The sequence below is a fragment of the Cotesia glomerata genome, linkage group LG2 (assembly GCF_020080835.1).
Source record: "Cotesia glomerata isolate CgM1 linkage group LG2, MPM_Cglom_v2.3, whole genome shotgun sequence".
NCBI lineage: Eukaryota > Metazoa > Arthropoda > Insecta > Hymenoptera > Braconidae > Cotesia > Cotesia glomerata.
In genome coordinates, this window is record NC_058159.1 from 28,654,634 (window position 1) to 28,673,340 (window position 18,707).

Below are 18,707 nucleotides of genomic sequence, written 5' to 3' on the forward strand. Positions count from 1 at the left end.
CAAGATACGAATCTTCCTCGGTCAGTCTTTATTTCCACAATGGGAATTTTTATATAAACTCTTACTGACCTAACAGCTCACTAAAATATAATAAAAAATATATAACAAAAAAAAAAAGAAAATAAAACTTGGGGTGAAATACTGAAGGTCATCATCTCGAGGCTATCGATCTCTAATAAAAATTTCGTGACTCACGCAAAGCATATTTTCTTCCCTAGTTCACAATAAGACACTTTAAATGGTGTCAAATATTGTTATTTAATTATTTTTATTTTTTTCACTTATACTTAAAAAAAAAAAATATTATTTGTTAGATAATTTGTTAAATATGTAGAAAAAAATAAAAAAGATTGAAAGATTAAAAGCGCGTTAATAATTTACAAATACAATTATTCTTTAGGTGAATATCGACCGTGTTGTGCACAGAATGAATCTAAATGTTAATTGCAGAGTAAAAAAAAATATAAAAATGAATTTAAAATAGTTTAACTTTATAATTTACGACATAACGATAAGCTATTAAAGTTTAAATTTAAATTGCAAATATAGAAATAATAATTCACACTTTAAAAGTACTTACTGATAACTAACTAACTAGACAGTTGATAATAAATATAAAAAATAATTACGCATATATTATAAGACAAAGTTAAGCGTTAGGTAAATATGTAGAGTCTGGATAATGAGCATAGGGGCTAGATCGAAACTATAAAACTCTAACAAGTTAAAAAGAAAGTATAAAGATATTTATACGGGCTTAGTAATGACTATTTGTATAATTATATTGCATATGGAATGAAAAATAAAAATGCTCGCGCATTTAAATGTTTTCAAGACCTAGAGTTTAGAGTTGTTAGTTGTTAGTGTAGGTGTAGGTAGACCAGGTGATGAAAGCTTTAGTGGTCAGTCAGCGGTAGTCGCTTGAGTAGTTCACATGTATTTTTTTCCGACAAGTAAAATCTATTTTACTTATTAATATAAATCCTTAATAATAATACAAGTATTATATCGCGTGTTTGAGTAGTTAAAGCCCTTGGCACTCTTACTCTTCTCACCCTCACTTATAGTCAGCGACACGGCTTAAACTTTCTGGGACATTAATAACGTGATCTTGGTACACTTATTTCTTCTCGGGGACGCGGCTCAAATTTAAATAACTTTCTTCATAAGTTAGAAATTATTTTTATTATCAAAAACTTTCAGATTATCTGTAATCTGTATCCTGATTAATTCCTGTGGTAATTTTTATAATTTATTATTAATAGATTTTATTGATTACTCTGGAAGATAAATTGTGAAATTAATGTAGCTTAATACAAGTTGGAATTATTTTTTTAAACATAAATGACGTTTAATAATTCACTGGCTGTTGATTATTTTTGTGATGAGTATGACACAATTCGGTAGCAGTGGAAGCGGCGGAAGTGGTAGTAGTTCAAGTGGTAGTACTAGAAATTTCAAAGACAGGGTTGAGAGACGCTCTGTTCCGGAAAAATTGATGGTAAGTCAGTAAATTATTTTTTAATTACTTAATACATTTTTTTAACATTTATTATTATTAAAAACTTCGGTAATTATTTACAAGAAAGGTCCACCCTGTTTTTCGCCATATCTAGGTGAAAAATTAACATTTTTTTTATTCTGCTTGTTTTTACGGCGCATTTATGATAAAAAATGTCGCGAAAGAAAAAAATCAAGATTTCAATAGTTTTTTTGCTTTCAAAAGTTGGAAAAAATTTTGGATCTCTTTTTTTTGGATAAAATTTCTATTTTATCTTTTTTTGAAAAGTTCATAAAAAAACGAACAATTAAAAAAAAAAAAGTTGAATATCACAATTTTTGAAAAATTTATAAATTTTTTTGAAAATTTTCATTTTTTATCTATTTAAAAGAAAAAAAATATCAATAAATTCAAATAGAAATTTTGTTAAAAAAAATGAAAATTAAAATGGTTGACCCCACTTATAAATATTTACCAAATTTGGTTATTATTTACACGGGTCAACCCCATTTTGGCCATATCAACGTGGAAAATTATCATTTTTTAATTTTTTTTTATTCTGCTTGCTTTTAAGGTACATTTATGATAAAAAATGTCTTGAAAGAAAAAAATAAAGATTTTGATAGCTTTTTTGCTTTAAAAAATTGGAAAAAATTTTGGCTCTCATGTTTTTGGATAAAATATCTATTTTATCTTTTTTTGATAGATTTTCTTTTTTAAGTGTACATAAAAAAACAAACAATTAAAAAAAATGTATAAATTTTTTTGAAAATTTCTAAAATTTGTTAAAATTCTTTATAGATTTTTCAAAAAAAAATATATCAATAAAATCAAACAGGAATTTTATTCAAAAAAATGAAAATTAAAATGGTGGACCGCTTTTGTAAATAATTACCAACACTTTTGCTAAAAAAAATAATAAATCAGCTGACATCTGACAGTTTTTTTTTTAATTTTTAATTAAATTATGACAAAGAAAAATTGTTTTAATTTCTTCATGAATTTTTTAAATAAATTTTTTTGTAATAATTTAATCAATAAAAAAATCTAAAAAAATTTGTCTGTTTATTTTAGTTTTATTGAAAAAAAAAGGTAAATAATAGGAAGTAGAGGAAAAATACTGAGCGATGCAATAGACATAATGAATAATGATAAGTAGTTAACTTGAAAAGAGCAAACATGCAAGCAGACAACTGCAATAGACTCAATTGATCGATATTGGGTCGTTGTTCTTGCGATAAATTGTTAGTAATATAATAAACTCCCGGAATTACGGATAAACTCGAGGTCACATGAAAAATCAATTGGCCATAATTGAAATAATATCAATATTAGTAGTGAGAAAAAAAAGTAAAGAGAAACAGCTTTTTTATTCTATTTGTTATTTATATTATTCATTTTAGGTGGTTGTACGAATTAGACCGCTCGGACAAGATGAAGCCGGTCCAAGAGTGCTACATGCTATTAATAATAAGGTAAATTAATAATATTTACTATTTAAGGGATTTTTAAATTATTTAGACTGAGAAAAAAAATTTATTTAGAAAAATATGAAGATTTTTGTGATAAAAAATTTATTTAAGAAATATTTTAGAAATTTTTAACAATTTTATTTCATAGCTGAAGAAATCAAAATTGTTCTCACAGAATTTTCATCCAAATTCTGGAAAATTTTTATGAAAATTAATTAAGCAGATATTTGATAATTTAAAAAATTTTTGTAACAAATAAATTATGGCAAAAAGAGTGAGAAAAAAAAATGAACATAAAGAAATTTTAATAAAGTAAAAATGCAATTTTTAAAAAATAATTTTTCGGAACAAATTTTTTTGTTAAATTAAATTTTGATTTTATAAACTTTTTTTTAAATTGTGAGAACAATTTTTATATCTTCAGCTAAGAAATAAAATTGTTAAAAATTTCTAACAAATGAATTTCTTGTCACAAAAATACCCAATTTTTTTACAAAATAATTTTTTTTTTTTCAGTGTACAGTAATTAATTAATTAATTAATTATGCATATTACTTTAATAGATGGTTATGGTGGATGACTTAGAAACAGACAAACAGAAACGTGCTTCACCTAAGCAATATTTGTACGATTTAGTGTTAGGGGAAGATTCATCGCAAGAAGCAGTTTACGAGGGAACAACTAAATCACTGGTGCAAGATATAATCGACGGATATAATGCAACTGTTTTTGCATATGGTGCCACTGGGGCAGGGAAAACACACACGATGGTCGGCAGTGCTGAAGAGCCTGGTGTTATGGTTCGGGCGTTGAATGATATTTTTTTAGCAGCACGAAGACTTTCAAATGACGTTGATGTTGAGGTAAAGTTTTCTCAAAATTTATAACACCAGAATTAGATTAACATATTTTAGAATTTTTTTAACCAATAAATTATGGCAAAAAAAAAAAGGCCATTCGGCAGCCGAAATGGAAGTAGATTTTTCAAATAAAGAAAATTGATTTTTAATAAAATAATATAATAACACTAATAATGTATAACTTATTTATGAATTAAAAACATAATTCAATAATAAATTTAAAACTATTTAGAACAAGTTTTGGAAAAAAAATTAACTTTTGAAGAAAAAGTTTCTCAAAGAATTGCAAAGATTATAAAATTTGAATTATAAATGACCAAATTTTAAATAACTGCTTAGGAACAACAATTTGCAAATCAATCAGATGTTTGAAACCGGATAAAATTTTAATTGAAGAAAACAATATATAGAACTAATCTGTGACATATTTACTGACGAATTACCTGAAAACATTACACGAAAGACTAATCATTATCGTAATTATTGAATTTACATCATGATTAAGCTATGATGCAGACAATAATTTTAAAACGGCTGCAACAGTAAAACTGGTTCATTAAACGAACTCTAAAAGGAGTAATATTGAGGCTATTACCATTTCTGAGTAGTGGAAATTGAAGCTTATAATAAATAATAGTTTAAAAAAACTAAAAACACGCTTTTTATAGAAAACCAAACTAAAAAATAGAAAATAAATTTAAATTAAGAATAGTGTTAAAAATTTCAATAAATATAAATTAATAATAGTGTAAATAAAAAAAATGTATTTTATTTTAAAAAAAGCGTGAGGTGCATGGTGTCAATAGTTATAAATATTTTATTGACAGATATGAGTAGAGTGATTATCATTTTGATAATATCTTAAAAAGCACCCCACGCTTTTTAGGTAGATTTCTATAGAAATATAACTATTGTAGCCGGTCTCATGTTGTAATTTTAGGAAAATTTTATCATAATATGTTTTATTTTATCGAGTAATGTCGAAAAATGGCATTGGCTCAAAAGTTTATATATGTATTTATGTATATATATATATATATATATATATATATATATATATATATATATATGCTGCTATATATGTATTTATATATATATATATATATATATATATATGTGATATAACGCGCCATGTCAGCAGGATTGCGCCCACAGTTCTCAACCGATCTTTATGAAATTTTGTGGGCTTATTCTGTGGATCAATACCAAGATCAAGTTCAAAGATGAGCAAAATCGGCCGGTTAGTTTACGAGTTGTGGGTGTTTGAAAATTTTTTCATTTTCAAAAATTTTGAATTTTGTATTTTTTATGAAAATAATCTTCCAGATGTAAAAATAGATAAAATCTATCAAATTTATCTTAAATTTCATTTAATAACCTTCAATTTAAACTATTATTTGTCTAGTTTTGATGATTTTTAATTAATTCCGTGAATTTGAAAATTTTCAAAAATTTTTCAATGAACGTATTTCAGCCCTTTTTCTTTAAATAATTTTTAAGCCATAAAAGATAGCTTGAATTTATCAACTTTATGTCAAAATTCACATAATTATCTTCGATTTGAGCTATTATTCGTTACCTTTTTGATACTTTTTCAATTTATTTCGGAGTTTGGAAAATTAAAAAATCAAAAATAAATTAATTTTTAGCTATTATCATCAAATGACTTTCGTCTGTTACAAATCCTATTTTTTAGGAAGATGTCTTTGAATATCTATTGGTTGTAGTCGGTCTCATATCATTATTTGCAAAAATATAATAAAAAATAAATTTTAGGACATTTTTGCCTTTTAATAACGTGTTTTTTTTTCAATATTCAAACAAGAAATCTACCTATCCATGTCGGGTATGGCCGAATGACGTTTTTTTAAAATAAAATACATTTTTTTTATTTACACTATTATTAATTTATATTTATTGAAATTTTTAACACTATTCTTAATTTAAATTTATTTTCTATTTTTTAGTTTGGTTTTCTATAAAATGCGTGTTTTTAGTTTTTTTAAACTATTATTTATTTTTTACTTTTTAGTTTGGTTTATTTATAAAAGCGTGATTTTTTAGTTTTTTTAAACTATTATTTGTTGATTATCAAAAATATTCAGGCGCGCAAATTACCCACGGAGAGTTACATACTGACATACTGACATACTGACATACAAGTGAAGCTAATAAAAAATAATTATTTATAAATATTATAAATACGGGGAATCAGAGTTCGATTTCGGAGAGCGAGCCTGAGAAACGGCTACCAGAACCAAGGAAGGCCGCAGGCGCGCAGATTACCCACGGAGAGTTACTGACATACTGACAAACTGACATACAAGTGAAGCTAATATAAAGCGTGTAAAAAGAGCTTTACTATGCATTTTACCGAATTTTGATATCTTGTCTCGATCAGTAATTATATCAAGTTGAAGTAATAAAAACATCAATTTTTACGATTTTCAAAATTTCAAAATCCTGTCATTTCCAAATTACTCGCCCGATTAAGCTCATCTTCGAACTTAACCTTGGTCTTGATCGATAGATAAAGCATGATGAGTTTGAGAAGAATCGGTTATAAATTGAAAACGCTATCGTGCTGACAAGCCGCGTTATATCGTATAAATACATACATATATAAACTTTTGAACTATATACATTTTCTGACTCAGCTCGACAAACTGAATCAGAAAACGACTAAATTTTTTCAAAGTTGCGCCATGAGGACGGCTGCAATAGTTAGATTTTTATAAAATCTACTAAAAACTAGAAAAAAAAATTAACATCTAGAAATTTTATAAAATTATAAAAGGAATTTTTTAAAAATAATTTTTGGAAAGAAATTTGTTTATTAAAAAAAAATTAAAAAATGATCAAGTGACTGCTAACTTTAATGTCCTTTGATTGTTATAAAAAAATATTTTTTTCATTGTAATTTAATTGTTAAAAATTTTTTTTAATTGTTTCATGTCTGCTAAATTTAATATTATCAAAATTGAACTATTAATTATAATTATTTACTCTAAAAAAAAAAAAAAAAAAAAGTTTATTTTTTATCAATGTAAGTGAATAATAAAAACAAGCAATAGAATTAGAAATAACTTTTATAAAATAAAATAAACAATTAATTTCAATCAGGTAATAATGTCATATCTTGAGATATACAATGAAAATATTCGCGACCTGTTGAATCCAAATACTGGTTACTTGGAGTTGCGTGACGACTCGCGAGGTCGCAATATACAAATCACTGGGCTCACTGAAGTTTCGATAAATTCAACGGAAGAGGTAATTGAGTTTTTAAATTGCAAACTATTTTTTCTCCTTAATTCTATTTTCGAGGAATTTAATTAAATTAGATAAGCAATCATAGATAGTAATAATAGTAATAATAATAAACGATCAACTTTCAGGTAATGAAATTGTTACACCAAGGCAACAAAGCACGGACAGTTGAGCCGACAGCTGCTAATGAAACGTCATCTCGTAGCCATGCTTTACTTAACGTCGTAGTGAAGCAAACAACGAGGCCATCGTCTAGTCGTGACCTTCGACATCGGGCACGTGTCAAGCAGGGTAAACTTTTTATGATTGATCTTGCTGGCTCCGAAAGAGCAAAACAAACAAAGGTAAATTATCAATTAAGGTAAAAGCTCCAATTATTGACAATATTAGGGACAAAATTATAATTGGATTTTTTTTAAGCAATCAAATATCAATTATCGTTGAATTTTGTTTGTAGTAATGTCTCAAGTAATGTTTTTACTATTCAATTTCTTTTTTTAAAATTATTAAAAAACTGATTGATCTAATTATTGACCCTGCTGAAAGATCCACATAGATCCAAATAAAAAACAATGATTGATTGGAAGTTATTGTTAGCTATTGTGTTTTTGAAACAGGAATTCCAAATACTGTCTGATAAACGAAAAAAAATAATAAATTTATTGGATTTTATGTGGTACGAGTAAAACGAACTAAATTCTATTAGTATTTCCAAGTGGCTATGAATTGAGAATGGATTTTGTTGATAGAAGCTTACGAGGCTGAATCAATACAGAATAGGTACTTGCATTGTAGTTTTCTACGAAATTATTATCGAAAATACCCATAAAGAAATATGATAATCTATTTGCAAAGACAGTTGTATGTCTTGAGTAGCTTCAAGTGAGGACTATCATTCTGATGTGGTAATTGCAGATGAATTTCTAATTTTTGTTATTAGACTTTGCCAGTGATATGTACGTAGTTTTTTACTGTATTATCTCACATTAAAATAAACGACGTTTTATAAGACGATTCGGGTAAGAATACAATTAGTTTTTATAGGATGTCGACATACCTTCATCCCAATTATTGACACCTATACTGTGCATGCCTAGAATCATCTGGTTATTCTTATTTATCGAAACTTATTATTAAGTAATCAATTTTATTTAAATTTATTAATAATAATTTCCATAAATGATTAATTATTTTGAAAAACTATAAAAATTGATTTAAAAATAATTTATTGAATCAGAAGAGTTCAAACTATAATTTTAATTTTTCTTTTTTTAATTTAATTTTAATCTAATTTTAATTTTTTAGGTTTTTAAGTAAAAAAATGCCATTCGGCAGCCGAAATGGAAGTAGATTTCATTTTTTACTTATTAATTAAAATTACAATTAGATTTTAACGTACGATTTTTTTTTGTAATCATTAGACTCAAAGTTTACACAGTTATTATATAAAATTTATTATAACTTTATTTTAGACTCAGATAGTTTTTTTCTACTATTAAATTTGCTTTCAGAACGTTTTTATCTCTTAGATTTTACTGTTAAATAAAAAAAAAAAAGGGAAAGAATTATTGTACTTCAATACTTTTCAATCAGTTTTATATAGACAAAACGACTGCAAGAGTAAAATTTCTTAAAAATGATCATAAGATGGATATTTTTGGTTTTAGAAAAAAATGAATGCACATAAATTGAAGCTTAATTTCTCAGCTTTCAGATGAATTTTACAGAAATCGAATATCTCGACGCATTCAAAAGTTATTTAAAGAAAAAGTAGTGAAAGTATCAAATTTTCAGAATTTTGAAATGCTGTAATTTCTAAACTACACTGATAGAAGGATTTCTTAAAATTTAAGAAGATTTCTTTGTATTTAAGAAATCATTTCTTAAACATCATTTCTTAGTATTTAAAAAATATTTCTTTGTATTTAAGAAATTTTTCTTAAATACTAAAAAATATATATATTTTTTAAATACTAAAAAATATTTCTTAAATACAAAGAAATATTTTTTAAATACTAAGAAATGATGTTTAAGAAATGATTTCTTAAATACAAAGAAATCTTCTTAAATATTAAGAAATCCTTCTATCAGTGTATTTAACCGATTAAGCTCATATTTGAACTTGACTTTCCTAATAGTCTATAGAATAAGTATGTTGAGTTTAGTTCAGATCCCTTGAGAATTCTCCACGCTATCGTCGTGACAAGCCGCGTTATATCGTATATATATATATATATTAGGGTGGCGCAAAAAAACCGACTATTTTTTTTTTTAAGTCTCGAGTGAAAAAATGTTAGTTTTTAATGTTTTAAGAGCCCTCACCAAAGGACAGCTTAAAAAAAAATTTTTAAGAGGTCACTCCAAATTTTTTTAAATTTCAAAAATCGTCAAAAATCGAATTTTTTTTTTTTTAATTTTTTTTCTCGTTACGGTATAATTTTATAGACCAAAAAAAAATAAGTTTCTGAAACTTTTAGTTAAAAATTTAAATTTTGAAAGGTCGCTCATAATTTTTTTTTTTTTTCTTTAATTAGTCATATCGCCGACTTTAAGTGTTGGGAGTGGTACGTTTGGGTCTTTTTGGTTTGAAAAAATCTTAACCTACGCGGCAAGGTCAAGTCTCAACCAAGCTGGTTTCTAAGACCAGCTTGGGATTCGAACCCACGCTTGGCAGTTGATTAAATAAAATTATTAATATTAAAAAAAAATTATATTTTCTATGTTGTGCTTGATTTTTAGTTCATCTCGTGATGTATTTTTATCGATTATTGTACTAAATAAAAAAAAAAAAAATGCATGGAATTTTAATTTGAATAGTAAAAGGTCGCTCGAAAAAATCTAAACAAATGCACTAATAAATTGAAAAAAATTCCGAGCGACCTTTCAAAATTCAAATTTTGAACTGAAATTTTCAGAAACTTATTTTTTTTCAGTCTATAAAATTATACCGTAACGAGAAAAAAAATTAAAAAAAAAAAAAATTCGATTTTTGACGATTTTTGAAATTTAAAAAAATTTGGAGCGACATCTTAAAAATTTTTTTTTAAGCTGTCCTTTGGAGAGAGCTCTTAAAACATCAAAAACTAACATTTTTTTCACTCGAGACTTAAAAAAAAAAAATAGTCGGTTTTTTTGCGCCACCCTAATATATATATATACATATATAAACTTTTGAACTACATGTATTTTCTGACTCAGATCATCGAGTTAGGTCGAAATATAGTAAAATTTACGGAAAATTACATCATGAGGACAAATACAATAGTTAGATTTTTATGAAATCTACTAAAAAAGGCGTTATAGTGCTGTCGAATGGCTGTCAATATGAGATTTAACTTAAAAATAATTAACTAGTTATTGACACCCATTATTTAAATATTATAAAGCATACAATTAATTTCGGTTATTCAAATTTAATAATTTTTTAATATATTGTTAATTAAAAAAAAAAAAAAAGATCATATTATTAGATGAAGAAATTAATTTAAACTCGGCATTTAAAAAAATGCTTTTATAATCAAAGTTGTTAAGAAAATAAACGATTGTAAGCTGGTTTGATGAACTGGCGCTAACTTTATTTTTTTTTTTTTTTTTAATAATTAATATTTAATATTTTGAACTGACAGTAATTTTTTTCAATTTTTTAATCAATTAGAATTTAATAAAAATTTATATTTAATTTAGGGTGTCAATATTTAGACCCCTGTCAAAAATTGAGACTTTTACCTTATTCCTTTTATTTTTTGTCGACAAAAAAATCAATTAATTTATTAATTAAATATTAAAATATTTTTTAGAATCAAGGAAAACGTCTCCAAGAGGGTGCTCATATAAATCGATCACTTTTAGCGCTTGGTAATTGCATAACAGCATTGTCTGGTGGTGCGCGTTATGTTAACTACCGAGATTCTAAGCTTACAAGGCTTTTAAAGGATGCACTTGGTGGTAATTGTCGGACTGTAATGATTGCTCATGTTTCACCCTCGGGTATTCATCGGGAAGAAAGTAAAAACACATTGATGTACGCTGATCGCGCTAATCGGATCACTACCAAAGCTGAACAAAATATTGTTGATGTTAATTATCATGTCTCGCAGTACCGAGACATAATTAGCGATTTAAAAAATGAAATCTCTAGGCTTAGAAATAAAATGCGCGATACTGAGATACCTGACATTGGAAGACCTGAGACCCAAGAAAGAATTAGTACTACTAAAGTTAATGATCTAAGATCTTTGAGGGAAAAAATAGTTTCTGCGTTTAAAGAACAAATGCGGCTAAGGTGATTATTATACTTTTGTTTTTATTTTATCTATATTATTAAGAGAATAAGAAAAATTTTGTTTCATATCATTCTAACCGATAGTCAATTTATTATGATAAGTATTTAGGCTGCATTCGAAAATACTCTATTTATACATACATAATTAAAAAATGACCTTGTATCTTGTGAACTATTGACATTTTTAAAGATATAAGCTCATCACGATGTTACACTCATCGAGACCTTTCATTTGAGTACCCACATCAATTTTTCATATATTTATATATATTATATATATTTATATATGAAAAATGTATCAAAATGTATGTGGGTACTCAAATGAAAGCTTTTCATGAGTGTAACATCGGGATAAGCTTGTATCTTTAAAAATCTCAATAGTTAAAAAATTACAATACAATTTAACATAATTAAAAAACGACCTTGTATCTAGTGAACTATTGACATTTTTAAAGATATAAGCTCATCCTGATGTTACACTCATCGAGACCTTTCATTTGAGTACCCACATCAATTTTTCATATATTTATATATATTATATATATTTATATATGAAAAATGTATCAAAATGCATGTGGGTACTCAAATGAAAGCTTTTCATGAGTGTAACATCGGGATAAGCTTGTATCTTTAAAAATCTCAATAGTTAAAAAATTACAATACAATTTAACATAATTAAGAAACGACCTTGTATCTAGTGAACTATTGACATTTTTAAAGATATAAGCTCATCCTGATGTTACACTCATCGAGACCTTTCATTTGAGTACCCACATCAATTTTTCATATATTTATATCATATATCATATATATATATATATATATATATATATATATATATATATATATATATATATATGTATATATGATGTTACACTCATCGAGACCTTTCATTTGAGTACCCACATCAATTTTTCATACATTTATATATATTATCATATATTTATATCATATATCATATATACATATATATATGTGTGTATATGATGTTACACTCATCGAGACCTTTCATTTGAATACCCACATGAATTTTTCATATATTTATATATATTATCATATATATATATATATATATATATATATATATATATATATATATATATATATATATATATACATATATATATATACATATATATATATATATATATGAAAAAGATATGAAAATGCATGTGGGTACTCAGATGAAAGCTCTTGATGAGTGTAACATCGGGATGAGCTTATATCTTTAAAAATCTTAATAGTTAAAAAATTACAGTGCAATTTAACAAAATTAAGAAACGACTTTGTATCTAGTGAACTACCGACATTTGTAAAGATATAAGCTCATCCCGATGTTACACTTATCAATTTAACAAAAGTCATTATTTAATAAAATAAAATTTTATTTATTTATTGTTCACAAGTCACGGCAGTCACATAGTAACTGCAAGGTTACTAGTTTTAATTAATGCGGGGTAGGAATAAAGTTAAATTATGGTCCATGTCATTTGTGGTCTATTTTTACTTTTGTAGGCGTAAACTCATGGAATTAGATAGCCATCTACTGGGTCTTAATATAGCTGCTGAACAACAGCATGCAATTATTTCACACTGGGAGTCTAGAAATAATAAACTTTATAAAGCTAGTAAAGAAAATACCAGACGGAGATCTAGCGCTGATAGCCAGATTGATGAAACTGAAAGCGAAGGTAGTTAGTTTATGTGTTTTATAAATTAGAGATTATTTTTAGAAATATTTCATTTATAAAACTTTGCTGGAACGATTAAAACGGTAATTTCTTTTAGATTTGGGTGAAGAGTATGAAATAAACGATATTACTGTGCAACAAGCTTGGACGGAATTGTCGGAAATTAATAAAGAACAAGAGCGTTATATTGAAATCCGAGCGATTACTGAACGGGAATTGGAAAATTGTCGGCAACGGAGTGCGTCTCTTGAAGATGTAATTTAATTAATTATTTTAGTATTTATTTAATTGGGTAAATATTTACAAGTGAGGTCAACTATTTTTATTTTCATTTTTTTTAAATTTCTATTTGATTTTATAGATATATTTTTTTTTTTGAAAAATGTATAAAAAAATAAACAATTAAAAAAAAAAAAAATGTTGATTATCATAATTTTAGCAAATTTTTTAGAAAATTGTGATATTTAACTTTTTTTTTTAAATTGTTCGTTTTTTTATGTTCTTTTCAAAAAAAAATCTATAAAAAATAGATAAAATATAAATTTTATCCGAAAACATGAGAGCCAAAATTTTTCCCAACTTTTGAAGACAAAAAAGCTATCGAAATCTTTATTTTTTCCTTTCACGACATTTTTTATCATAAATGCGCCCTAAAAACAAGCAGAATCGAAAAAAAAAAATTTGAATTGTTATGGCCCAAAATGGGGTTGACCCCACTAGTAAATAATTACCTTTAATTGTTTAAACTAAGGATTATAAAAATCAATTGGATATTTTTTTTTTGTAGGAATTACCGGCTAGAATAAATTCGGAAGAAGAGCGTGAGCTGTTGGCGTTAATGCTCAGAGTTCATGAATTAGAAGCTGACAAAATGATGCTGCAAAGTGAACGATTGGTTAAACAGCATGAATTAAGAAGAAGAGAACTTTTGCTGCTAAGGTATGATCGTCAGCGGCAAATTTCTGATGAAATTATCACTCGCCAGCGTAGAATTATGGAAGGTAATTTTTAATACTTATTTTTATATTTTAGTTGAAAAATAATGGCTTTAATTTTATTTTAAAAATTATCCAGAACATAACGAACCATCTCAGAAATTATTTTTAAAAATTACACCAGGTACACAGAATAAAAATTAATCTAAATTAAGTAAATAATTTTGAAGAACTTCATTTTCTTGATTCAAGTAGAAAAATTTTTAAACTAAAAAATTTTTATTGGTTTAAACAAATTTTACTTGATTAAAGAATTATTAATCTTGATTCATGACAATTAAATTCTTCAAAATTAATTTCTTGGTTCAAAAATTTTTTTCTTGATTCAATTAAATTTTTTTCATGTGTAAGGTACAAGACCCAGTTATTAACACTGACCTAGTTGTTTGACACTTGCAATTTTATTCTAATTAAAAAAATTAAATGTTCTCAAAAAACCAATTATCTAAAAATTTATAATTCAAAAATTATATTTATCAATTTATTAGAGTTGATTTATTTTTTTTAATTAAAATAAAATTGCAAGTGTCAATAACTAGGTCTTTTACCTTACTGTTATTTTTCTGAAGAAAATAAAATTTTAATTTTGAGACGGGAAGTTATGTTCTAGTCTTTTTTTATAGGAACTCTTATAAAAAATAACAATTAAATTTAGTTTGTTCGTCTGAAAAATTTTTAGATGGTAAACTATCTCTTCCGTCGGATTTACAAGAATTGTATATAATGTACCAACAAGAAATCCATGCTGCTGCTTACAATGATAGTAATTTAGTTGATTTATCAGTATCTTCCATGCTATTTAATAACCGTCTGCCACCAATAAATCGTGGAATTCATTTTGAGAGCCTTGATGACACAAGATTACCGAGCAGGTAACTTATCATTCGTTATCTCTTTTTATAAATTAAAATAAATAACAATGAGTAAACTTTACTCAGTGAAAATTATTTATTTGATGCCAAAAATACTGTTGTTATTGATTTAAGCTCTACGGATTCTGATTGGGAATCGCCGTTACCACCAATACCAGAGCCACAGGAAATTGAAAATGTAATGGGTCCAGTCGTGCGTCCATTAATTTCTCCATCTGTTTTCTTCCCACCGATATCTAACTCCAAGCGAAAAAATCAGTAAGTTTCACAAAAAAATTTTGATCCCCAAAAAGATTCGACTTTTTTATTGTACCATAAATTTATTTCAGAGAAAATAAATTACGGAGAGTCGCAAGTGATAATAATGTAAATTCACCAAAGAGTTTACGTGACTCACGATTGAAGGGATAATCTTCTTTCTTCAATAATCGTCAATAAATAAAATTAGCTGTAATAAGCTACCAGTACCTGACAATATTAAAATATTATAAATTTTTAAAGTAATAATGATAGCGATTAATCATTATTGAGAGTTGATGCGCGTTGACGACGTCGTTTTCTGGCCTCTGAATCAACGACCGGCGAAGAGGACACTACAGATGTAGAAGCTGTCGGCTGATTTTCAAATAATTTTTCTTTTACGGATAATGGTGGTCTGGCTGACTGATCTGTTAAATTACTTGTTTCAATTATTTCATAATTAGTTTGTCCAGATTTTTTTGTCCTCACGATAACGCGCTTACGATTTGGAGAAAACTGAATGCTGTCATCCTGTGCGAAGAAATTTAAAGAGAGAGGTAATTGATGTGTAATGTTGTTAGCAATAAATTATCTAAATTATAATTATAGTTAATAATAATTATTTTTTTTTATTTTACTAATAGTAGTTAGGGTAATTATTTACAAGTGGGGTCATCCATTTTTATTTTCTTCTTTTTTGAACGAAATTTCTATTTGATTTTATTGACGTATTTTTTTTAAAAAATACATAAAAAAATGAACAATTCAAAAAAACGCCATCTATCTTTGATAAAATAACTAAATATGGTCAAAAAGTCAATGTTATAAACGTCAAATTAAAGGTGATTTCATGAGCTATCACATGAATTTTTCAAAAATTAGCTATCTCTTTTCAATTGAAAGTTATACATCAATAAAGTGACCGAAAACGTGATTTTCACTAATTTGAAAATTTTAAATGACCGCCATTTCTAAACTAATTGATCGATATTGATCATCTTCTAACTCGTTCAAGGTAATTACCAGAAGAATATGTGTACCAAGTTTCATCTAAATTCGTTGAGAATTGTAGAAGATATCGTGTCCACAAGCCGCGTTATATTACATAAATACGGTAATCGGAAAAAGTAGACTGGAAAAAATAGACCCGAAAAAAATTTTTAAATTATGAAAAATTCATATTAAATTGATGTATTGCAATCCGAGGATCAAGGATCATGAAATAAGTTAATACTAGGTTTTTATTTTTCTCAATGTTAAAATTATATTAAAAAATTCATATTATTTCATGAAAATTATTATAAAATAAAAATTATAATAACAATAATAATTTAATAAATCTAATATAATATGAATTTTTCATAACTTTAAAATTTTCTCCACCCTCACGGTTTTGAAAATGCCGTAAAGATTCGGTATTTATACGATATAAATGCTGTATTTTTACCGTAATACTTCAGTTATTTTAGCCAGTTTTTTTGTCGAATTATTACGAAAAAATTACGAAATAAATTCAAAATATTTACGGCATTACAATAGAAAAATTACGGTATATTAACAGCATTTAAACCGTAAATGTACCGCATATTTACTGTATATCTGCGGCACTATTGCAGCAAAAAACCGGAAAAGAAGATCCCTACTTTCTATTACCGGCAAAATACCAAAAATATGCTGCTTTACTACTATTTTTCAATAGCTTAAAATTTTTTTTTATAATATTATAAGTTATCATGAATAATTTTTATGAGGCTGATAAATTAATTTCTCTGTTATTACTATTATTATCATTTTTTTTAGTCCTGACCGGGATTCGAACCCGGATCGTCTAGTTACGCGCTGAAGGCTCTACCAGTTGAGCTATCAGAGACACTATCCGCATCTATTTACTCAGTCACCTAATAAGACTCACCGAGTAATAAACACAACCGCCCATCTTACGGTAAAAAGCATTATATCTTTAATTATATCAGTATAAACGCGGTAAAATTGCAGTATATCTTTGGTATTTTTACCGTAGAAATACGATTTTATTATTGTAAAATTATAGTAATATTATAGTTAATAGATAGATTTTTTACGGTAAAAGTTCTAGAGTTTTACGGTAATTTTATCGTATTATTTCTGAACTTTGCAGCAAAAGTATGGTAGAAATGCTGTATAACTATAGTAAAAAAACTGGCCAAAATAACCACAGAAATACCGTATTATTTCAGAATTATAACGGTTAATTTATGGTAAACGCATTAATACCGAAAATTTACGGTATTTCAAAAACCGCGAGGGCAGGTCTATTTTTTCCGGTATTCCATAAATATATCAACTTTTTAACCAATGCTAATTTTGAGACTTACTCGACTACATAAGAGATAAAATAACAAAATTCCATGTGAATTCCGCCACAAGGGCCAATGCAATCGATAGATTTCTAAGAAATCTATCTAAAAGTTGATTATCTCAATTTTAACAAATTTTCAAAAAAATCATAATTTTTTTAGAAAATTATGGTATTCAACTTTTTTTTTTAATTGTTCCTTTTTTTATGTATTTTTCAAAAAAAAATCTATCAAAAACATGAAAAAAAGATAAAATAAAAATTTAATCCAAAAACATGAAAGCCAAAATTTTTTCCAACTCTTGAAGGCAAAAAAGCTATTGAAATCTTTATTTTTTTCTTTCACGACATTTTTAATCATAAATGCGCCGTAAAATTAAGCAGAATCAAAAAAATTTTAATTGTTAATTTTTGACCTAGATATGGCGAAAAATAGAGTAAACCCCACTTGTAAATAATTACCCTAGTTAAAAAACGGACCGTAGTTTTACTAATTCCCGTTCCAGAACTATCTCGTGGCTCCCAGACATGAATAGATCCTTCATGATCTGGAGTGGTATCTTCAATTTTAGATTTCCCAATGGGCATAATATCTTCGTCAGTTGAAGAACATTTTGATGAATCAACCGGCGTTCGTACTTTAAGCTTCCACTCTTCTAGCCGCTCCTCCCATACGCGCTTCCGTTCATTCCAGTAGTCTAATTTACATCCGTAAATTAGTTCTTCTTTACATAAGCAGTGTGTTAATAACTATTTAATAACTTAATTAATTAATTAACTAAAAATCAATCAATTATTTTCATCAAACGTATCTCTTGTTACTGATTAAGCTCACCGAGTTGTGACGTCTGCTGAGCACTAAATTAAAACGCATTTCATTTTTTTTAATATCTTCAATGCTCCGAGAGATTTCATCCGTAACATATTTTATGTATTTAGCAATTATATTTTGATACTCATTGGTAATAAATTTTGGAAATGTTGAAGTTATGTATTTAATTAAATTTTCACTGAAATTCTGTATAATATTTTAAATAATAATATAAATAGATGAACTGTTGTTTTTAAATAAAAAATGTTGATTACTGTCATGTCTATGCGGGTAATATTCATGTCCTTGTGAATCATCGCAACGTATCCTATAATATGTTTGACTTGTTTGGGTTTGTTTAAAAAATTTACCAACAAA

The 18,707-nt window shown here is 26.4% G+C and overlaps 1 protein-coding gene across 2 annotated transcripts; it reads left to right on the plus strand.

Moving 5' to 3' along the window:
• Nucleotides 1-673: 673 nt before the first annotated feature.
• Nucleotides 674-18,466, plus strand: LOC123259588 (kinesin-like protein KIF19). 2 transcript variants are annotated; one of them, XM_044720181.1, is made up of 13 exons: nt 674-1,501; nt 2,905-2,976; nt 3,537-3,836; nt 6,957-7,106; nt 7,232-7,447; nt 10,901-11,385; nt 12,901-13,076; nt 13,174-13,331; nt 13,864-14,077; nt 14,727-14,943; nt 15,058-15,201; nt 15,273-15,740; nt 18,025-18,466. In XM_044720181.1, exons 1-12 carry the CDS (start codon nt 1,385-1,387, stop codon nt 15,352-15,354), a joined length of 2,331 nt encoding a protein of 776 aa, XP_044576116.1. In that variant the 5' UTR covers nt 674-1,384; the 3' UTR covers nt 15,355-15,740; nt 18,025-18,466. The 2 variants fall into 2 exon arrangements, with proteins under 2 accessions (XP_044576116.1, XP_044576117.1); XM_044720182.1 differs by having other exon boundaries at nt 701-1,501; nt 14,751-14,943; nt 18,025-18,464.
• Nucleotides 18,467-18,707: the final 241 nt, after the last annotated feature.

Coding starts and splice junctions, on each gene's coding strand:
- LOC123259588 (XM_044720181.1), top strand. CDS start 1,385: ATGAGTATGACACAATTCGGTAGCAGTGGAAGCGGCGGAAGTGGTAGT. Junction 2,977..3,536: donor TACATGCTATTAATAATAAG/GTAAATTAATAA, acceptor TTACTTTAATAG/ATGGTTATGGTGGATGACTT. Junction 13,077..13,173: donor TGATGAAACTGAAAGCGAAG/GTAGTTAGTTTA, acceptor AATTTCTTTTAG/ATTTGGGTGAAGAGTATGAA.